This window comes from Chiloscyllium punctatum, chromosome 39, assembly GCF_047496795.1.
Source record: "Chiloscyllium punctatum isolate Juve2018m chromosome 39, sChiPun1.3, whole genome shotgun sequence".
Lineage (NCBI taxonomy): Eukaryota > Metazoa > Chordata > Chondrichthyes > Orectolobiformes > Hemiscylliidae > Chiloscyllium > Chiloscyllium punctatum.
In genome coordinates, this window is record NC_092777.1 from 11,875,427 (window position 1) to 11,899,176 (window position 23,750).

General features: G+C 46.1%; 1 protein-coding gene across 1 annotated transcript in view; it reads left to right on the plus strand.

The window, feature by feature from the left end:
* evpla (envoplakin a) overlaps positions 1-23,750 on the plus strand; it is an 85,444-nt gene that overhangs the window by 21,223 nt on the left and 40,471 nt on the right. Inside the window, exons 2-7 of the mRNA XM_072558185.1 lie at positions 7,443-7,530; positions 13,553-13,707; positions 16,182-16,305; positions 18,735-18,866; positions 20,865-20,906; positions 22,817-22,978. Coding sequence (XP_072414286.1) covers positions 7,443-7,530; positions 13,553-13,707; positions 16,182-16,305; positions 18,735-18,866; positions 20,865-20,906; positions 22,817-22,978 — 703 coding nt within the window. The remainder of the gene's footprint in view (positions 1-7,442; positions 7,531-13,552; positions 13,708-16,181; positions 16,306-18,734; positions 18,867-20,864; positions 20,907-22,816; positions 22,979-23,750) is intronic.

Sequence of the window (23,750 nt, forward strand, 5' to 3'; positions counted from 1 at the left end):
TTCTCCGAGCCATGGAGTCTAGGATCAGAAGCACGGTTTAAAAGTAAGGGGAATGCCATTTGGGACTAGGATGAGAAGAATTAAATTTACTCGGAGGGGGCGAATGTTTGGAATTCCCTATCCCTGAGGACTGTGGAAGCTCAGTCTTTCAGTTTGAAATGGAGGTTGATAAACATTTGACTGTCAATGGCAAGGGACTTATGGAGATAGTGTGGGTAAAAGGCATTGAAATGTTTGATCATCCACCATCATAATAATTGGCAGAACAGACTTAATGGGCTGAATGGTCTACTCCTGTTCCTGTATAAGCTGAGGGCAGGATTTTGTGGCGGGAAGCTAAATCAGTGTCAGGGTTGGGTAGTGACCTCACATCATGTGAGAAACAGTTGATAATATTTGACCCCAGGTTGACCAGTTAGTGGCCAAAGGACTTAATCACCCAGTGACAGCTCTGGGAGCGAGGAGGTGGTCAGCTCAGAAAGCACTGAAGGAAGGCAGAGAGTGGGCACTTCCTATGTGAGGTGATACCTCAGCAATTCTAAATGTCCACACGAGCCATCATTGTGGGACCACCTCCAGGATGTGGCCACAGGAGAAGCTGGCCTCCAGGAAAGGTAACAATGCCTGCTTGAGAGTGCTGACCTCCAGCTATGTTACCGGTAGGCTATCCCCAGGCATTCGGCCTAGAACCCGATAACAGGCCAAATGGAAAAGTCTGGTTGACCTCTGTTAATTGGCCTTAATGGCTCAGTCACTGACTAAAATTGACCCATGTGAACAAATAGCCCATCCAACAGCAGTCCCTCCTCTGGGAAAATGGCGCAGACTGGCTGGTGCTGGTTTGTTTGTTTTCAGGATGTGGGCCTCAATGGGCTGTCAAATTTTGTTTTCACTCAACAAGACCAAGCAGGATCTGTAGATCCCCACAGGAAAGGGATTGTGGCAGCAAACTGGACCAGATAGTCATCCAAAATGGTGGGTAGTGGTATGGCTCCACTGTAACAACAACCGATGTGCGCCTTGTGCTCTAGGCACATCCACAAGGCTGTGAGGGAAGGAATTCCAGGATTTTAACCCAATGACAGTCAGTCAGTGAGTGAGGTTTCGTCAGGGAGTGAGTGAGGGTCGGTGAGTGAGTGAGTGAGAGTCAGTGAGCGAGTGAGTGAGTCAGTGAGTGAGTGAGTGAGAGTCAGTGAGCTAGGGTCAGTCACTGAGTGAATGAGGGTCGGGGAGTGAGTGAGTGAGGGTCAGTGAGCATGGGTCAGTGAGAGTCTGTCAGTAAGTGACAGTCTGTCAGTGAGTGAGGGTGCTCATTTCAATTAGACCCTGGAAGACATGTTTCCAATAAGATTGCTCACTACACTTTCCTCAATTCGAATTAATTGATGTGGGAGCTTTTATTGAGAGTTTACAAACATGGGGTTAGGGTTCCTGCAGCACTGTGGTAGTGTCCATAAATCTGGGTCAGAAGGTTCAGTTTAATCCTAACTGACCCATACTTGTGAGGGTTAGTGAATGAGTGAGGGTCAGTCAGTGACTGAGGGTCAGTGAGTGAGTGAGGCTCTGTCAGTGACTGAGGGTCAGCGAGTGAGGGTTAGTCAGTGAGTGAGGGTTAGTCAGTGAGTGAGGGTTAGTCAGTGATGAGTGAGGATCAGTCAGTCAGTCAGTCAGTGAGTGAGGGTCAGTGAATGAGTGAGGGTCAGTCAGTGAGTGAGTGAGGCTCTGTCAGTGACTGAGGGTCAGTGAGTGAGTGAGGGTCAGCGAGTGAGGGTTAGTGAATGAGGGTTAGTCAGTGATGAGTGAAGGTCAGTCAGTCAGTGAGTGAGCGAGGGTCCATGAGTGAGTGAGGGTCTGACAGTGAGTGAGGGTCTGACAGTGAGTGAGTGAGGGACAGTGACTGAGGGTCTGTCAGTGACTGAGGGTCTGTCAGTGAGTGAGGATTAGTCAGTGAGTGAGGGTCAGTGATGAGTGAGGGTCTATCAGTGAGTGAGTGAGGGTCTATCAGTGAGTGAAGATCTGTCACTGAGTGAGTGAGGGTCGGTGAGTGAGTGAGCGAGGGTCAGTGATGAGTGAGGGTCAATCAGTGAGTGAGTCAGGTTAGTCAGTGAGAGAGAGGGTCGGTCAGTGAGTGAGTGAGGGTCAGTCAATGAGTGAGGGTCAGTCAGTGAGTGAATGGGGTCTGTCAGTGACTGAGGGTCTGTCAGTGACTGAGGGTTAGTCAGTGAGTGACGGACAGTGATGAGTGAGGGTCTGTCATTGAGTGAGTGAGAGTCTATCAGTGAGTGAAGATCTGTCACTGAGTGAGTGAGGGTCAGTGAGTGAGTGAGCGAGGGTCAGTGATGAGTGAGGGTCAATCGGTGAGTGAGTCGGGTTAGTCAGTGAGTGAGTGAGGGTCAGTCAATGAGTGAGGGTCAGTCAGTGAGTGAATGGGGTCTGTCAGTGACTGAGGATCAGGCAGTGAGTGCATGAAGGTTTGCCTGTGTGAGAGTATGGGTCTGTCAGTGAGTGAGTGAGGGACAGCGAGTGAGTGCATGAGCATCTGTCATTGAGTGAATCAGGGTCGGTCAGTGAGTGAGGAGGGTCTGCCAGTGGGTGAATGTAGGTCAGTGAATCAGTGAGTGAGTGAGTGAGGGTTTGTCAGTGAGTGAGGGTCTGTCAGTGAGTGAGGGTCAGTCAGTGAGTCAGTGAGGGTCCATAAGGAGTGGAAGCAAGGCCATTCGGTCCATCGAGGCCACTCCACCATTTAACCATGGCTGATGGGCATTTCAACTCCACTTACTCGCACTCTCCCTGTAACCCTTAATTCCTTGCGAGATTAAGAATTTATCAATCTCTGCCTTGAAGACACCCACCATCCCAGCCTCCACTTCTCTACAGGCCCATCACCGTCTGGCTGAAGAAATGTCTCCTCATTTCTGTTCTAAATTGACCCCCTCTATTTTAAAGGCTGTGCCCACAGGTCCTAGTCTCCCCGCCTAATGGAAACAACTTCCCAGCGTCCACCCTTTCTAATCCATACATGATCTTGTAAGTTTCTATTAGATCTCCACTCAACCTTCTAAACAATCCCAGGATCCTCAGCCAATCATCATATCTTAGGCCTACTATTGCAGGGATGATCGGTGTGAATCTTCGCTGGACACGGTCCAGTGCCAGTATGTCCTTCCTGAGGTGTGGGGCCCAAAATTGGACACAGTATTCTAAATGGGGCCTAACTAGAGCTTTAAGAAATCTCAGAAGCACATTGCTGCTTTTATATGCCAACCCTCTTGAGATAAATGACATCATTACATTTGCTTTCTTAATCATGGATTCAACCTGCAAATCAAGCTTTAGAGAATCCTGGACTAGCATTCCCAGATCCCTTTGTACTTTGGCTTTACGAATTTTCTCCCATTTAAAAAATAGTCCACACCTGTATTCTTTTTTCCAAAATGCAAGACCTTGTACTTTAGATTAGATTAGATTACTTACAGTGTAGAAACAGGCCCTTCGGCCCAACAAGTCCACACCAACCCTCCGAAGAGCAACCCACCCAGACCCATTCCCCTACATTTACCCCTTCACCTAACACTACGGGCAATTTAGCATGGCCACTTCACCTAACCTACACATTTTTGGACTGGGGAGGAAACCGGAGCACCCGGAGGAAACCCACACAGACACGGGGAGAATGTGCAAAATCCACACATATAGTTGCCTGAGGCCGGAATTGAACCCGGGTCTCTGTCACACTTGTTCACGTTAAATTTCATCAGCCATTTCCTGGACCATTCTCCTAAAGTGTCTAAATCTTTCTGTAGCCTCCCCACCTCCTCAGTACTACCTGACTGTCCGCCTAACTTCGTATCATTGGCAAACCTTGCGGGAATGCCCCCAATCCCTTCATCCAGATCATTAATATATAAAGTGCACAGCTGCAGCCCCAGCACTGAACCCTGCGGGGCCCCATTTATCACCAGCTGCCATTCTGAAAAAGAACCTTTTATCCCAACTTTCTGCCTTCTGTCATACAGCCAATACCCAATTCAAGCCAGTAGCTCACCTCGAGCATCATGGGACCACACCTTACTCAACAACCTCCTATGAGGTACCTTATCAAAGACCTTTTGGAAGTCTAGATAGACCACATCCATTGGGTTTCCCTGGTTGTTACAACCTACTTGTTACCTCGTCGAAGAATTCTAACAGGTTTGTCAGGCACCGCCTCCCCTTACTAAATCCATGCTGACTTGTTCTAATCCGACCGTGCACTTCCAAGAATTTAGAAATCCCATTCTTAATGATGGTTTCTAGGATTTTACCTATGACCGAGGTTAGGGTAATCGGCCTATAATTTTCCATCTTTTGTCTTGATCCTTTCTTGAACGAGGGGGTTACAACAGCGATTTTCCAATCATCTGGGACTTTCCCTGACTCCAGTGATTTTTGAAAGATCACAGTCAGTGCCTCCGCTATTTCCTTAGCCACCTTCCCCAGAACTCTAGGATGTAGCTCATCGGAGCCAGGAGATTTATCGATTTTTAGAACTTTTAGCTTTTCTAGCACTTTCTCTTTTGTAATGGCTACCATACTCAATTCTGTCCCCTGACTCTTCTTTATTGTTGGGATATTACTCATGTCTTCCACTGTGAAGCCTGACACAAAGTATTTAGTTAGTTCTTCAGCCATTTCCTTATCTCCCAGCACCAGCCTTCCTGCATCAATTTGGAGCAGGCCAATTTCTACTTTTGCCTCTCATTTGTTTTCTTATTTATTGAAAGAAACTTTTACTATCATTTCTAATATTACTGGCTAGCTTGCCTTTATATTTGATCCTCTCCTTCCTTATTTCTCTCTTTGTTGTCCTCTGTTTGTTTTTGTAGCCTTCCCAATCTCCTGATTTCCCACTGCTCTTGCCCACTTTATAGGCTCTCTCTTTTTCTTTTGATACATTTCCTGACTTCCTTTGTCAGCCATGGTTGTCTAATTTCCCCCCCACCGGGTAAACTTTCTTTTCTTGGGGATGAACCTCTGTACTGTGTCCTCAATTACACCCAGAAACTCCAGCCATTGTTGCTCAACTGTCTTCCCTGCTAGGCTCTGCTTCCAGTCGATTTTCTTCAGTTCCTCTCTCATGGCCCTGTAACACCATTACATCTAATTTTGCCTTCTCTTTTTCAAACTGCAGACTGAACTCTACCATATTATGATCGCTGCTTCCTAAGGGTTCCCTTACTTTAAGGTCTTTTATAAAGTCTGGTTCATTACATAGCACTAAGTTCAGAATAGCCTGATCCCTTGTGGGCTCCATCACAAGCTGTTCCAAAAAGTCATCCTGTAAGTATTCCATGAATTCCATTTCTTTGGATCCACTGGCAACATTATTTACCCAGTCCACCTGCATATTGAAGTCCCCATGATCACCGTGACCTTGCCTTTCTGACATGCCTTTTCTATTTCCCGGTACATGTTGCGTCCCTGGTCCTGACCACTGCCGGGAGGTCTGTACATAACTCCCACTATGGTTTTTTTTTGCCTTTGTGGTTCCTCAACTCCACCCACACAGACTCCACATCATCCGACCCTATGTCATTCAGTGCCATAGATTTAATTTTGTTCTTAACTAACAAGGCCACCCCACCCCCTCTGCCATCTCCCTGTCTTTTCGATAAGTTGTAAATCTTTGGATGTTTAACTGCCAGTCCTGAACCTTCTGCAACCACATCTCGGTGATGCCTACCACATCATAATCATTCACGATGATTTGTGCCGTTAGTTCATCTGCTTTGTTACAAATATTACGAGGTGGGTGGCACAGTGGCATGGTGGTTAGCACTGCTGCCTCACAGCACCAGAGACCCAGGTTCAATTCCCACCTCAGGCAATGTCTGTGTGGAGTTTGCACATTCTACCAGTGTCTGCGTGGGTTTCCTCTGGGTGCTCCGGTTTCCTTCCACGATCCAAAAATGTGCAGGTTAGGTGAATTGGCCACGCTAAATTGCCCATAGTGTTAGGTGAAGGGGTAAATGTAGGGGTATGGGTCTGAGTGGGTTGCTCTTCGGAGGGTCGGTGTGGACTTGTTGGGCCGAAGGGCCTGTTTTCACACTGAAAGTAATCTAAGAGCATTTAGATAAAGCGCCTTAATGCTAATTTTCATATCCTCAGGATTTCCAACATCTCTAGTAATATGTCCTAAGTTATCGTTCCTTTTTGCTTCATTCCTAGTCTGTGTTGAACTTAAACCCTGCACACATGCTAACCTGCTGCTTATCTTTCTACTTGACTCCATGTACGCTGTTGCTTTCCCTTTCCCATTTCCTCGACTCACAAGTTTAAAGTCCTAGTGGCCACACTTTTTGCCAGAACACTGGATCCAGATCAGTTCAGGTGGAGACCATCCCATTGGTACAGATGTCCCCGGTTCTAAATGTGATGCCAATGTCCCATGAAGTGGAATCCCTCTTTCCCACACCAATCTCTTAGATGTGTGTTTAATTCTCTAATGTTCTTATCCCTATACCACTTAGCACGTGGCTTGGGCAGTAATCCGGGGATTGTAACCATTAAGGACCTGTTCTTCGATTTCCTTCCTAGTGCTTGATTATCCCCAAATAGGTCCTTCTTCCCAGCTTTGCCTATATTATTGTCCCAATGTGCACCACAACAACTGGATCCTCCCCCTCCCGCTCCAATATCCTTTCAAGCCGGTCAGAGATGTCCTGTACCCTGACGCCGGGCAGGCAACACACCTTGTGGGTCTCCCGATCCGTCTCACAAAGGATACTACCTGTCCTCCTAATTATAGAATCCCCTGTAACTACCACTTGAATGGCCTTTTGCACCATGGTGCCGTGGTCAGCTGGCTCATCCTGCCCACAGCCCTTTTCCTCATCCATACAGGGAGCAAAAATCTCATACCTGTTGGACAAGGTCAAGGGCTGAGGCTCCTCCTGAACTCAGAAACCCCCAACCACCTCGCTTACAGTCACTTAGTCAATTAGTGAGTGAGGGTCAGTGAGTCAGTGAGGGTTAGTCAATGAGTGAGGTGGTCTTTGAGTTGGTTAGCAATTGAGGGTCGGTCAGTGAGTGAGTGAGGGTTGGTCAGTTAGTGAGTGAGGGTCGGTCAGTAGGTTACGATTTGAAACAGGATTCAATTGGGTCACTGCTAGTGACCAGAGTTTCAGAATTTAAAAAAACTCACAAGAGAAAAAGAATGTCGAGCAACTAGGTGCGTTGTAATGATCTGGATTGCAATCCCTCAGTGAATTTCAGAAGAGCATCGGGTAAATATATGACAGGAAGACATTGACAGATCAGTGGGTGAAATCTAAGATTAATATAACCCTTGCAAAGAGTTGGTTCAGGCACGTTGGCCCAAGTGGCCCCTTGTGTCATATCTATTGATGATGGTATGTATTCTTTCCCTTTCTCCCTGTGTGACAATGTCCTGTTTATTTCAGTGAGCTGGCTGTGCTGATTTCCCGTATGCAGACTAATGGCGACCAGGTGGAAAAGGATATCCTGGAGGCGGAGGAGAAGCTGCGAGCTGTGAGTACAATTTCTTTAACTGCAAGTGCTAGACAGGGGCTCCCCAGTGGGCCATAAACATAACTGAAATGGCTGAGAAGTTCAACAAGAAAGAAGCATCAGGTGAAATAAAGAGTTTTATCGAAATGAATTCTCCATTATCAAAATCTCTCTGACATGTTAAGTATTTTGAAAGTGGAGTCCTATGCACTGTGGGGCTGCCAATTTGCACTCAGCAAGATCCCACAGTCAGTAATGAGGTACATGACTGGATAAGCCGAAGGGTTACTATTGGTCAGGAGGTCAAGCACACAAACTCCTGCTGTCCTTCGAAATAATCTAATCGGGATCTTTCCCGTGCACCAGAGAGGGGTTAGGGTGAACAGTGAGGAGATGGGCAGCAGAGTTTGGAATGCACTTATGGAGGAAAGGACGTGGTCAGCAACATGCTGCCAAAAGTCCAGTGTGGATGGAATGAAAACACAGTCAAAGGGTGAGCTCAGGCCAAGAATCCCCACAGTGTGGAAGCAAGCCATTCAGCCCATCAAGTCCACCCCAACCTTGTGAAGAGCATCCTACCCAGACTCACATCCCCAACCTATCACCATGCCGTTTCCATAGCCAATCCACCTGAACTGCACATCTTTGGACTGTGGGAGGAAACCGGAGCACCCGGAGGAAACCCACGCAGACACGGGGAGAATGTGCAAACTCCACACAGTCAGGCATCCGAGGCTGGAATTGAACCCGGGTCCCTGGCGCTGTGAGGTAGCAGTGCTAACCACAGAGTCAGTGTGATGGTGGAGGTAGTTCTTTTCAGAGTCAACAATTTCCACAAAGTTGCACAGTGTAATTTATATACGAGGACTCTCAAATCCCCTGAAAAAAGAACAAAGAAAATTACAGCACAGGAACAGGCCCTTCAGCCCTCCAAGCCTGCATGATCCAGATCCTCGATCTAAACCTATTGCCTATTTTCTAATGTTCTGTATCCCTTTGCTCCCTGCCCATTCATGTTTCTGTCGAGGTACATCTTAAATGACGCTATCACGACCACCTCTACACCCCCAATGACATGCGTTTCAGGCAGCAACCACCTTCTACATAAAGAACTTTCCACAGATATCTCCCTTAAACTTCTCCCCTCTCACCTTGAACTCGTGACCCCGAGTAATTGAGTTCCCCCACTCTGGGAGAAAGCTTTCTGCTATCCACCCTGTCTTTATCTCTCATGATTTTGTAAACCTCAATCAGGTCCCATCTCAATCTCCGTCTTTCTAATGAAAATAATTCTAATCTACTCAACCTCTCTTCAAAGCTAGCACCCTCCATACCAGGCAACATCCTGGTGAACCTCCTCTGCACCCTGTCCAAAGCATCCACATCCTTTTGGTTATGTGGCAACCAGAACTGTACACAGTATTCCAAATGTGGCCGAACGAAAGTCTTATACAACTATACCATGACCTGCCAACTCTTGTACTCAATACCCTGTCCGATGAAGGAAAGCATGCCGTATACCTTCTTGACCACTCTATTGACCTATGTTGCCACCTTCAGGGAACAATGGACCTGAACACCCAGATCTCTCTGTACATCAGTTTTCCCTAGTGTTTTTCCATTTACTGTATAGTTTGCTCTTGAATTGGATCTTCCAAAATGCATCACCGTGCATTTGCCCGGATTGAACTCCCATATGCCATTTCTCTGCCCAATTCTCCAATCTATCTATATTCTGCTGTATTCTCTGACAGTCCCCTTCACTATCTGCTACTCCACCAATCTTAGTGTTATCTGCAAACTTGCTAATCAGACCACCCATACCTTCCTCCAGATCATTTATGTATACCACAAACAACAGAGGTCTCAGCACAGATCCCTGAGGAACACCGCTGGTCACAATTCTCCATTTTGAGAAACTCCCTTCCACTACTACTCTCTGTCTCTTGCTGCCCAGCCAGTTCTTTATCCATCTACATAGTACACCCTGGACCCCATGCGCCTTCACTTTCTCCATCAGCCTACCATGGAGAATGTTATCACACACCTTACTGAAGTCCATGTATATGACATTTATAGCCCTTCCCTCAATTTTGTCACTTCCTCAAAGAATTCTACCAAGTTGGTAAGACATGACCTTTCCTGCACAAAACCATGTGCTTATCACTGATAAGGCCATTTTCTTCCAAATGTAAATAGATCCTATCCCTCAGTATCTTCTCCAGCAGCTTCCTTTCCACTGACGTCAGGTTCACCACCCAATAATTGCCAGGATTATCCCTGTTAGCCTTCTTAAACAAGGGAACAACATTAGCAATTCTCCAGTCCTCTGTATAAGGATGCTGCAAAGATATCTGTTAAGGCACCAGTTATTTCCTCTCTCATGTCCCTCAGTAACCTGGGAAAGATCCCATCTGGACCTGGGACTTGTCCACCTTAATGCCTTCTAGAATACCCAACACTTCCTCCCTCCTTATGCCAACTTGACTTAGAATAATCAAACATCTATCCCTAACCCCAACATCTGTCATGTCCCGATGCAACGAATCTCACCCATTTTCTCTGACTCCACGCATAACTTTCCTCCTTTGTCCTTGAGTGGGCCAACCCTTTCCCTAGTTACCCTCTTGCTCTTTATATAAAAATAAAAGGCTTTGGGATTTCCCTTAATCCCATTTGCTACAGTTATTTCATGACCCCCCTTAACCCTCTTAATTCCTCATTTCAGATTGGTCCTACTTTCCCGATATTCTTCCAAAGCTATGTCTGTCTTCAGTTGTCAGACCTTATGTATGCTTTCTATTCCTTCTTAGCTAATCTCACAATTTCTCAAACAGCTGCTCCCAATCTACAATCCCCAGCTCCTGCTGAATTTTGCTCTAGTTGGCCTTCCCCCAGCCTTCCTTTAGAACCCCTCTCGTCTTTGTCCATAAGTATTCTAAAACCTATGATAATGTGATCACTATTCACAAAGTAAATCCCTACTGAAACTTCAACCACCTGGCCGGGCTCATTCCCCAACACCAGGTCCAGTCTGGCCCCTTCCTGAGTTGGACTATTTACATACTGCTCTATAAAACCCTCCTGGATGCTTCTTACAGATTCTGCTCCATCCAGACCTCTAACACTAAGTGAATCCTAGTCAATGTTGGGAAAATTAAAATCTCCTATCGCCACCACCCTGTTGCTCCTACATTTTTCTATAATCTACTTCTCACGCTCGTTGTTGGGAGGCCTGTAGTACAGCCCCAACATCGTTACTACACCCTTCCTATTTCTGAGATTTCTGAGCTCTGCCCATATTGCCTCACTGTTCGAGTCCTCCATAGTGCCCTCCTTCAGCACAGCCGTGATACCCTCTCTGACCAGTAATGCAACTCCTCCACCCCTTTTACCTCCCTCTCTATCCCGCGTGAAGCATTGATATCCTGGGATATTTAGTTGCCAATCATGCCCTCCCCTCAAACAAGTCTCAGTAACAGCAATCACATCATACTCCCAGGTACTAATCCAAGCCCTAAGTTCATCTGCCTTACCCACTACGCTTCTTGCATTAAAACAAATGCACCTCAGACCACCAATCCCTTTGCATTCATCATCTGCTCCCTGCCTACTCTTCCCCTTAGCCATGCTGACTTCATTATTAGTTCCTTACAGGCTTTAGTTACTACCTCCTTACTGTCCACTAACCTCCTCATTTGGTTCCCATTCCCTTGCCATATTAGTTTAAACCCAACCCAACAGTGTTGGCAAAAGCACCCCCAAGGACATTGGTTCCAGTCTGGCACGGCTGTAGACCATCCAGTTTGTAATATTCCCACCTCACTGCACTGGTTACAATTTGTCACCCTGAAAATGCTCCAAGACAAGTCGCTGTCTTCAATTAGTTAGCCAAACCTCTACCCATGGAGAAAGTGAGGGCTGCAGATGCTGGAGATCAGAGTCGAGAGTGTGGTGCGGGAAAAGCACAGCAGGTCTTTGAAGTTTTTTGAAGAAGTAACAAAGAAGATTGATGAGGGCAGAGTGGTAGTTGTGATCTATATGGACTGAAGTAAGGCGTTCGACAAGGTTTCCCATGGGAAACTGGTTAGCAAGGTTAGACCTCACAGAATACAGGGAGAACTAGCCATTTAGATACAGAACTGGCTCAAAGGTAGAAGACACAGGGTGATGGTGGAGAGTTGTTTTTCAGACTGGAGGCCTGTGACCAGTGGAGTGCCACAAGGATCGGTACTGGGTCCTCTACCTTTTGTCATTTACATAATTGATTTGGATGCGAGCATAAGAGTTACAGTTAGTAAGTTTGCAGTTAACATCAAAATTGGAGGTGTCGTGGACAGCGAAGAAGGCTACCTCAGATTACAACAGGATCTTGATCAGATGGGCCAATGGGCTGAGAAGTGGCAGATGGAGTTTAATTCAGATAAATGCGAGGTGCTGAATTTTGGGAAAGCAAATCTTAGCAGGACTTATACACTTAATGGTAAGGTCCTAGGGAGTGTTGCTGAACAAAGAGACCTTGGAGTGCAGGTTCATAGCTCCTTGAAAGTGGAGTTGCAGGTAGTTAGGATAGTGAAGAAGGCGTTTGGTATGCTTTCCTTTATTGGTCAGAGTATTGAGTACAAGAGTTGGGAAGTCATGTTGCGTCTGTACAGGACACTGGTTAGGCCACTGTTGGAATATTGTGTGCACTTCTGGTCTCCTTCTTATTGGAAAGATGTTGTGAAACTTGAAAGGGTTCAGAAAAGACTTACAAGGATGTTGCCAGGGTTGGAGGATTTGAGCTATAGGAAGAGGCTGAATAGGCTGGGGCTGTTTTCACTGGACCGTCGGAGGCTGAGGGGTGACCTTATAGAGGTTTACAAAATTATGAGGGGCATGGATAGGATAAATATACAAGGTCTTTTCCCTGGAGTCTGGAAGTCCAGAACTAGAGGGCATAGGTTTAGGGTGAGAGGGGAAAGATATAAAAGAGACCTAAGGGGCAACCTTTTCATGCAGAGGGTGGTACGTGTATGGAATGAGGATGTGGTGGAGGCTGGTACAATTGCACCATTTAAATGTCATTTGGATGGGTATATGACTAGGAAGGGTTTGGAGGGTGCTGGCAGGTGGGACTAGATTGGGTTGGAATATCTGCTCGGCATGGACGGGTTGGACCGAAGGGTCTGTTTCCGTGCTGTATATCTCTATGACTCTTTGAGGTTAGGCAGCATCCATGGAGCAGGGCAGTTGACCTTTCTGGAATTCCTGATGAAGGGCGTATGCCTGAAACGTTGATTCTCCTGCTCCTCGGATGCTGCCTGACCTGCTGTGCTTTTCCAGTGTCACACTTTTGACTCAAATCTCTATCCATGCTAATGTATAACCCCCAATACCGCGGGCACTTATCTTATTAAGTAACTTAACATGTGGTACCTTATCACACACTATCTGGAAATCTAACTTTATTGCATCCAATGCTTCCCCCCGTATCTATCCTGCTTGTTACCTCCTCAAAGACTTTGATAAATATTTCAGGCCAGAATTTGGATCATTGTGTATATTCAAGGTTGAGATGGACATATTTTTAATCAGTAACGGAATCAGGAAAAAGGCAGCAAAGTGGAATTGAGGATTAACAGATGAGTCATGATCTCTTTAAATGGTGGAGCAGACTTGGCAGGCAAAATGGCTGATTTCTTCCCCTACATGTTTAAAGGCTTCAAGGTGTGGTTAAGCTTCACCATGCAGCTCGGCTGAGTCAGTCACAAGGGAACAAAATACTTGAAGACAGTGGCTTCAATCTATCTAATATTTAATTGCAAGAAATTTCTGGGCGATATTTGGATGGTCAGTCTGATACTTTGCCACATAACTGAGAAGGAGAAGTCTCTCTAGATTCTCTGGCTATGTTAAATAAATTGATAGAAACTTTAAAACTGACACAAAATGCCATTAAGACCCAACAGCAGGATGGATTCTTAACAAACCGTGTCTGCAGGCAGGATATATTTTGATAGATTTGACCATGTTTGTTTCTCTTGATTGATTTTTTTTTCAGGATAGAATAAACTACCAGAACAAACGCCCATTCAAATACGAGTCGGTGAACAATGAAAATTTGGCTCGATCAGAGGGACTCCTTAAGGATCTTTTCCTGGATGTCGACAAGGCAAAGAAGCTGAAACACCCACAGGCTAACATAATCGAAAATGAGTGAGTTGAAATTTAAGGGACACTGCAGTGTCATGGATGATTAATGCAGAGAACATGAGTTAAAATCTCAGTAGTACAGTTTGGGGATTCGTATTGGAGAAAATCTGGGAGTGAAAAGCTTCTGTCTGTAAAAGTGAGCATGAAGCTGTCGGATTGTCCTAAAAACCTAAACTGCTTCACAATGGAACCCTACTGTCCTTACCCAGTCTGGGCTGACATGTGAAAGTGAGGACTGTAGATGTTGGAAACCAGGGTTTAGATCAGAGCGGGGCTGGAAAAGCACAGCAGGTCATTCCTGATAAAGGGCTTTTTGCCCGAAACGTCGTTTTTCCTGCTCCTTGGATGCTACCTGACCTGCTGTGCTTTTCCAGCCCCACTCTGATCTAAACCCTGGGCTGACGTGTGACTCTAGTTCAAAACCAATGTTTACTCTTCTCTGAAATGATCTTCAAACGTGTAGATGAGCTGAGCTCACCATGCAATTCCTCCGGACCATCAGAGATGGGCAATAAATATGCTCTCATCATCCAGTGATGCCGACGTCCAGCCCGAGAATTACTAAAGTTATTTCAGAATCACATTTTATTCCAAACTTGGGCTCATACCGATAGCGCTGGACTGTAAAAATGGGAGAGGCGCACAGAAATAATTCAACTGAGTCAATTTGGAACTTATCTAGGTCCTATGCAATTCTGACTCAATGTGACATAACCTTCTCAGGTTTTTACCCATATTGACCTGGTTCAGATTCCCGGTTGTCCTCAAAGTGATTGGGAATCCTGGCTCCGTGAAAATGGGTGATGGTCTGGATTCTACTTCAGAATTTTGATGAATCCCATAGGTCATAGAGTCCCTACAGTGCAGATACAGGCCATTTGGCCCAAAGAGACACTCCAAAGAGCATCCCACCCAGAACCTATCTCCACATTTACAATGGCTAATCCATCTAGAGCTGCACATTATGGATTTTCTCCCATGGCTCATCCATCTGCAAATCCCTGGTCGCTAGGGGTGGTTTAGCATGATCAATCCACCTAAACTGCCTGTGTTTGGATTGTGTGAGGAAACCAGAGGACCCAGAGGAAATCCACTTAGACACAGGGACAATGTGCAAACTCCACACAGACAGTCAGCCAAGGGGGGGAGGGAGCTGTACCACACTGGCCACCCTCCCACCCTGAGGGAGCGCTGCACCATCCCACCCTGAGGGAGCGCTGCACCGACCCACCCTGAGGGAGCGCTGCACCGTCCCACCCTGAGGGAGCGCTGCAACGTCCCACCCTGTGATGTAGCAGTGCTAACCACTGAGCCACTGTGCCACATCTTCTTCTTAATCTCATGTTTTTAGAGCATTCACTAACACACCCTTATTCCATGGATCCAAATTTTACTTGATATCCTTGGGTGTTAGAATTTATCCCCACAGAATTCCCAAAAGAATGAAGAGGTGGGCAGTAGATTGGTCCAAATAAAGGATCCTTCATAACAAGGATTTGCTTGACCAACAACTTTGGGGTTACACCTTTTAAAGAGAACTGAATAGATATTTGAAAATAAGAATCATTTAATAGGGTGTAGGATATTGACAATGGACTCAATTGCACACTTGTGCAGCATTTGTACACGTGTTCCAGGTCAGGATCAGTTGAAATTTCAGGCGCTGCATAAATTCAGGGGTTATATAATGGGTGGTTACAGCCCAGTGCTTTGAAAGTTACTGCCAGGATCAAAACCCACAGATTGAGCAGGGATTCGGAAGGTGTGAGTCATTTTCAGGGATTTAATTCAGGGTGCTTCTCTCTAGAAGGATTGCTGTCAGCGACTGTAATATACATTAGGATCTTATTGGGTGGTTTATACAGACAATAACCAGGAGTGAGGTATGGGCTGACATTTAATTTAGAGCCATGGATGGTTTATGTATAGAAGAACAGATATCTGGAGCGAGTTACAGACTGGGATCTAATCAAAGGGTTAGTGTGGTTTATATATAGAATAACAGATACCTAGGAGTTACTTTCAGATTGGAATCTAATCGAGGGGATTAGAGTGGTTTATATATAGAATTACAAATATCCAGGAGTGAGTTACAGTCTCGAATCTAATCGAAGGGTTAGTGTGGCTTATATATAGAATAACAGGTAGTTGGGAGCGAGCTACAGACTCGAATCTAATTGAAGGGTTCAGAGTGTTTTATATGTAGAATAACAGATATCCAGGAGTGAGTTACAGTCTGGAATCAAATAGTGGAGATCAGACTGGTTCATATATAGAATAACAGATAGCAGGGAGTGAATTACAGACTGGAATCTAATTGAGGTACTCAGTGGGAAGGGGCTTCACTGAGGCTGTAGTACTTTGCCACGGCTGACTATTAATAATTGACTGGCATCAATGTGGCATTAGAAATGGTTGCAGAGTTAACCACTCTGGAATTGGTCAGTATTTTTAATGTGTGTTCCACGTCTGTTTAGTGTCAAGAAAATGCATGAACTCTGGGCTAAACAATGCACAGCATTTCGAGACCTCTATGAGAAGCTGGAAATCCCCAAAGGATACAATTCCGTGGAATGGTCTGACATCCTGGCACAGAAGCAGGTACAGTATCTACCCCACCACTTGCGAACTAACTCACTGCCCTGTGCACAACACAAGCTCATTGAAGGTTTGCACACTAACTCACAATGTCCTCTTTCCTCTTTTCACTGACAGAAGTTATTGCAGTCCAAATCCTCACCTTGTTTTTAATATCAGCCCTGGCCTCCACCTCCCCCTGTGGATGTAACCTTCCTGAGACCAATAAGCTTCAGAGGACACTGCACGTCCTCCGTTCCCAATTCTGGATGTGGGCCTCATCAGCCTCTGTCTGAATTTCTTTCCCTACTTTCTCTTTCTCTTCCTCTCTCACTGTCATTCAATCTATCACTGTTCACCCTCTCTTCCATGAAAACACAGAGTTTAGAATTATCATGGCTGTGAATGAGGCCATTCAGCCCACCATGCCTGCACTGGCTCTATGCCCTACTGTTAAACTCCTTTCCTCCGCCATCCCAGCACACCACTTCTATCCAAATAATCATCCAGTGCTCTCTTGAACACCTCAATTGTCCCAATAACATTTCCAGGCAGTACATTCCAGGTGGGCGATGATGAGGTCTGCAGATACTGGAGATCAGAGTCGAGAGTGTGGTACTGGAAAAGCACAGCAGGTCAGGGAGCATCTGAGGAGCAGGAAAATCGACGTTTCAGGCCGGAGCCCTTCATCAGGAATCGATTCCTGATAAAGGGCTCTGGCCCGAAACATCGATTTTCCTGCTCCTCAGATGCTGCCTGGCCTGCTGTGCTTTTCCAGCACCGCACTCTCAGTACATTCCAGGTCCCAATCGTCGTTGTCTCAAAATATTTTTGTCACCTCTCCGATTTGCACATCACATTAAATATATTCCCTCTCATTCTCGTTATGAGTGGGAACAGCTTCTCCCTATCTACTCTGTGCAGCCCACTCATGATTTTGAAAACCTCTATCAAATCTCCTCTCAGCCTTCTTCAGTCTGAGGAGAGCATTCCCCAGTGTCTTCAATCTATCCTCATCACTGAAGTTTCTCATTCCTGGGAGCATTCTTGTAAATTGCTTATGCACTCTCTCCAAACAAAACATAAAATCTTGGAGATACTTCTCTGGTCTGTCAGCAACCCTGGAGAGGGAGGTGCACGGATAATGTTTCAGGTCAAGAATGCAGTGTAGACTCAATGGGCCGAAGGGCCTCTTCCATACTGCGTTATGCCATGTTTCTTGATGTTTCTGAAGTGAGACCGCCAACATGAACTGTTTCTCTGTCAACAGATTCTGATGGAAGTGCTGAGTATTTCCAGAACGTTCTACTTTTGTTTCAGATATCTTCGGTATCCACAGTGGTTTCAGGTTATAATGAGATCAGCTGTGAACTGTAGATTGAAGGTGCTGAATAGCCAATTCCTGCTCCTTGATCTCCTGTTTTGCTTTTGATAAGATTTCCTTATGTGACCCAGTGCCCAATGTTTTCAGATTATGCTCCGGAGAATTGATCGTATGGATAGTGCTGATTGACTGGATGACACTCCAAACCTAAAACGAACTGGGGATGTAGGAGGAAGTTCCTTGAAAGTGGAGTGGCAGTTAGATAAGGTGTTGAAGAAGGCATTTGGCATACTTGCCTTCATTGGTCAGAACATTGAGCATTGAGATGTCATGTTGCGGTTGTTCAGGACATTGGTGAGGCCACTTTTAGAATACTGCATACAATTCTGGTTGTACAATTCTACAGCAAGGATGTTGTTAAACTTGAGAGGGTGCAGAAACAATCTACAAGGATGTTGCCAAGGTTGGAGGATTTGAGCTACAGGGAGAGGCTGCATATGCTGGGGCTGTTTTCCCTAGGGCATCAGAGGTTGAGGGGTGACCTTATAGAGGTTTATAAAATCAAGAGGGGCTTGGAGAGGGTGAATAACTAAGGTCTTTTCCCCAGGGTAGGGGAGTCCAAAACTCGAGTGCGCAGGTTTAGGAGGGGAAAGATTTAAAAAGACCTGAGGGGTAACTTTTTCATGCAGAGGGTGGTGCATGTGTGGAACAAGCTACCAGAGGAAGTGTAGGAAGTGGATACAACTGCTACATTTAAAAGGCATCTGGATGGGTATATGAACAGGAAGGGTTTAGAGGGATATGGGCCAAGTGCTGGCAAATGGGACTAGATTAATTTAGGTTATCTGGTCGACATGGACTAGTTGGACTGAAGAGTCTGTTCTGTGCTGTATAACTCTATGACTATATCACCAGCAAATGAGCAATGGAAAGGGTGCGACACACAACTGTTTCCCTATGTCTCAAAGGTATTGAGCACTGGTTACAATGCACCCCAGCTTTCACCTTCCCTCTACAGCTGTCTGCAGTGCTCTGCCCTCACCTCAACCTCAGGCCTTGGTGCACTCTACTGTCCAAAACCATCACCACCTTCCATTCTGTTTAACATCTTCTGTTTCGGTGTCCACAGAGAGAAGTCAATAATGGCGGATTTGGACCACAGTTGTCGGAACTGGAGAGACAGATTGCAGGTCACCACATACTGAGTAAACAGGTTGAAGCCTACAGCCCAGAGATTAACAGCCAGTCCATCGGAAACCCGGTAAGGAAGCAGGCTAGGCATAGGGACAACCGGAATTTACAATCAGCGGAGGACATAGTCTTTGTTCTAGCCCAGCATTGTCAGCAATACTTTGGTTTGTAATTGGCACTACTTCAGAAATGTTTGTTCCTGCTGCATCCCAGAGCAGACAGGATCAGACTCCACACCTGTTTTGTGTTGCTCAGCAGGCATGGTGTAGTATTGGCCAAAACCCCCTCGCTGGACAACTCTACTCCAGCAAATCCCAGCACCAGAGGGTGACAGAGACAGGGTTTGGATAGCAGAGGTTAGAGCACACATAACTACCTTGTTAGCTCCTCAGTAAAACCGTGTGAGCCAGAGTTGAATTCCTGACCCATGAGGGTGATGGATGGCTCACCACTGAATCAGAAAACATTAGTTCAGTTTAGGAAACCTGGTCAGCATGGATCAGCTGGGTCGAAGGGTCTGTTTCTGTATGACTTGAGAACATGGTCCATGCAGCCACACCTGTAGCACTGAGGGAGTGTGGCACTATTGGAGGGTCAGCTCTGAGAGAGTGATGCACTGTCGGAGGGTCAGTGCTGAGGGAGTGATGCACTGTCAAAGGGTCAGTTTTGAGGAAGTGCTGCACTGTCAGAGGGTCAGTACTGAGAGAGCACTGCACTGTTGGAGGGTCAGTTCTGAGGGAGCACCGCACTCTCGAAAGGTCAGTTCTGAGGGAGTGATGCACTCTCGGAAGGTCAGTTCTGAGGGAGTGATGCACTCTCGGAAGGTCAGTTCTGAGGGAGTGATGCACTCTCGGAGGTTCAGTACAGAGGGAGCACCACACTGTCAAAGCTTCAATGCTAAACAGAGGTTCATTTTCATGAAAAATTCATTTTTATAGTGTCTGAGTTTCCAATGCATTCAAAGTAGCACCTGGAGCCTTCTGCACACTGATGCTGGTGTGAATTTGCTGACGAGTTTGTGCTCTGAGTCAAACTGGATGGAGCAGTTTGCCATTGGTTCAGACTGGTCTAGCTGCAGTGCTTTATGGATGCACAGACTTACAATCTGTGTTGTTTTGCTGTGACTCCTGTCCCATCCCAATCAAAAATGCGTCTGACACAGAGATATCCCAGTCTGCCTCTGAGGATTGCCTTGTGCCACTTTGAACAGGATTAGGAAGTGGGTGTGTCTCACCTTCCATTTTAAATCTCCTGAACAGTAAACCTTTCTGGGTGCTCAGTGGTAATTGGTATAAAATTACTAATAGTCAAGGTGAGGGGTGAGGGCTGGGAGTCAGGATTAGTCTGAACTGAGGAATCAATTCAGTTCTCATTGGTATTGGCCATGAATACAGCCTGTTGTTTTTACAACTTGGTGGGATTAGAACTGATGACATCTGAGGAGCATAAATGTTGGATGCTTGTTGATTCTGATGTTGGATCATCCTCACACTGGAATATGAACGAAGAGCTTCTGTAGAGTTAAATACATCAAAGTGTGGATGCAGGAAAACAACAACTAGAGGACTTCCGTCCCAGAGAGATAGGGGACACGTTTAACAGGCAGCTAACTTGAGAAAAACTGCCTGTCTCACATCAACCAACTGGTGAAACTCTATTTGAATGACAAATAGGGAGCAAAGACAGAGGGAACTTGTGGTGTGGAGGTAATATCACTGTGACAGTAATCTCAGAGCTCGACATGGGGCCAAATCCCTCAGTCACAGCTGTCAGAATTTAAGATCAAAAAACAAATCTGGAATGTAAGGCTCGTCTTTGTGATGGTGATGGTGATGGTGAGTGTTGTAAAAACCCCTCTGATACACAATATCCTCCAGGGAAGGAAATCTGCTGGTCCTTACCTGATCTGGCCTACACATGACTCTTGACCCACAACAATGTGGTTGACTCCCAGCCGTCTCTGAACTGGCTGTGTGAGGTGCTCAGTGCAGTTTGAGGTGGGTGACAAGTGTTTACAACTCATGATGCAAAAATGTGAGGAAGTGCATGTCTTTTCTTTGCCTTACAGGAGGAGCTCAAGTCTGTCCAGAAGCAGTACAAGAACCTAGTGGTGAGTTCCTATTAGCTGCTCCTGGGTGAGTTTATAACACATGTGACTTCAGGCTCAGTCTGTCCTGTGTACCCCTCAGTACGGGAAAGAACGAGCTCTCTTGATGAACTTTGCAGACCGTGTTCTGTCATTCCTTGCTGCATTTTAACTTGATGTTTCCTATCAACTCTGTGATTTATTGTCCATCACACCACACAACCTGAAGCTAAAGATGCTGGTGCTGGGAACCTTGTGAGCAACCTCTCTCTTCAGATTGTTTCTCTCCTTCATCAATCCTCTAACCTTCTGTCTCTCTCCTTTTTCTGTTTTTCTCCTGTTGCTGGGCTTAGAGAGTCATTCAACCTGACTTCCTGGGAGTCACTTCCTCTCTGTCAGCTTAACTTCCTGTCAATGCAAGGTTTTTCATTCTTGGTGCCTCCGTCAGTCTTGGGACTCCGTACCTTTGCCACACATGGATCTCTGTATCTGTCTCCCCTAAAGCCCCATGGCTGTTCCTTCCCCTACACAATCTACCTGATCGATGTTCTGTTCTTCAGTCCCTTTCATGGCTCTTACTGGCCAAATACCTTCGCCTAGTATTTGCGTGACTCTGGCAATGCATGATTGTTGAAAGCTATAATCACCCATTTCTCTATTGCAGAGCAAGGAGCAGATCTCTGCATTATTCCATAAAACCATAGAATCCCTGCATGTGGCCCACTGAGTTCACGCTGCCACCCCCTCGCTGAAGAGCATCCCATCCAGACCCACCCCTCTACCCTATTCCTTATTCCTACTAATCCACATACCCCAGAACGCAATGAGGAATTTATCACGGCCAATCCACCCAACCTACACTGTGGGAGGAAACCGGGCACCCGGAGGAAACCCATGCAGACACGGGGAGAACGTGCAAACTCCACACAGTCAGTCGCCTGAGTCGGGAATTGAACCCAGGTCTCTGGCGCCGTGAGGCAGCAGTGCTAACCACTGAGCCACTATGTCGCCCCACACCTTTGGGATGTGGCCATTGTTAATGCGATCAGCATTTATTACCCACCTCTAATTGCTCTGGAATAGGTGGTGGTAAGCTGCCTATTTGAAACACCTTAGTCCTTGGCATGTTGGTACCCTACAATCTCATGAGGCAGGGAGTTCCAGGATTTTGACCCAGCCACACTGAAGGAATGGGCAGAAGTGAGGACTGCAGATGCTGGACTTCAGTGTCTAGATTAGAGTGGACAAAGTTAAAAATCACACCGCACCAGGTTATAGTCCAACAGGTTTGGGGCGGCACGGTGGCACAGTGGTTAGCACTGCTGCCTCACAGCACCAGAGACCCGGGTTCAATTCCCGCCTCGGGTGATTGTCTGTGTGGAGTTTGCACATTCTCCCCGTGTCTGCGTGGGTTTCCTCCCACAGTCCAAAGATGTGCAGGTCAGGTGGATTGGCCATGCTAAATTGCCTGTAGTGTTAGGTAAGGGGTAGATGTAGGGGTATGGGTGGGTTGCGCTTCGGCGGGTCGGTGTGGACTTGTTGGGCCAAAGGGCCTGTTTCCACACTGTAAGTAATCTAATCTAAGTAATCTAAGGTTTAATTGGAAGCACACTAGCTTTCGGAGCGACGCTCCTTCATCAGGTGATAGTGGTGCTGGATTAGGAAAATCAATGTTTCGGGCAAAAGCCCTTCATCAGGAAAGGCTTTTGCCCAAAACGTGGATTTTCCTGCTCCTTCAGATGCTGGCTGACCTGCTGTGCTTTTCCAGCACCACTCTAATCCAGACACTGAAGGAATGTCCAAGTCAGGATGGTGAGTGGCTTGGAGGGGGTGGTGTTCCCATGCAGCTGCTGCTGCTGTCCCTCTCAGTGGTAGATACTGAGAGTTTGGGAAGTGTTGTTGGAGTCTAAAGGAGTTATGGTGTTTTTATTCAGGAATCCACTCAGTTGCGAGGCCATCAACTGGACAGTCTCTATGACTACATGCAGAGCTGCACCAAACAGCTGGTTCTACTGAACGATCAACAAGAAAAAATCATCAAGGAAGACTGGACTGATAAGATGATGGTGCCAGAAGAGGTCCGCAGGCAGTATGAGGTGAGTGTGGAATGCAGGATACAAATTACCATTGAAGATATGAGCATAAAGTGATTGTTCAGCATTGCAGTGAAGGGTTTGAAATGGCTTTGTGTAAATGGTTGGTGTGCCCACTTTTGGAGCACCTTATGTAGTTCTGGTTGCCCTACTTTGGAAAGGATATTATTAAAATGCAGAAAAGACTTAATTGGATCCTACCTGGACTAGAAGGTTTGAGCTATAAGGAGAGGCTGGATATGCTGGGAATTTTTCCCCTGGTGTGTAGGGGAGTGAGGGTGACCTTATAGAGGTCTATAAAGTCACAAGAGGCATAGATAAGGTAGATAGCCAACAGCTTTTCCCCATGAGAGGGGAATCCAAAACTAGAGGGGATAAGTTTAAGGTGAGAGGGGAGAAACACAAAAGAGTGGAGGGGGCAGTTTTTTTCACCCTGCTGGTAAGTGTCTACCAGAGGTAGTGGTGGAGGTGAGTACAATTTTGTCATTTAAGAACCATTTGGACAAGTACATGGAGGGATAGGTCCAGAAGAATATGAACCAAACACAGACAAAGGGGCCTGGACTAATTGTGAAAACTGGTCAGCATGGACAAGTTGGGCTGAAGGGCCTGTTTGCAATGCTGTAAATCTCTATGACTCGAATTTAGAGGAGATAGGAAGGTTATATTGATGAACACGTTCATATTGTCACTTCTAGCTCTCATCATACAACCAACCCTCAGCATTCGTAGGACGTTTTAATTACATTTATTAAGTTTATCTTTTTGCTTCCTT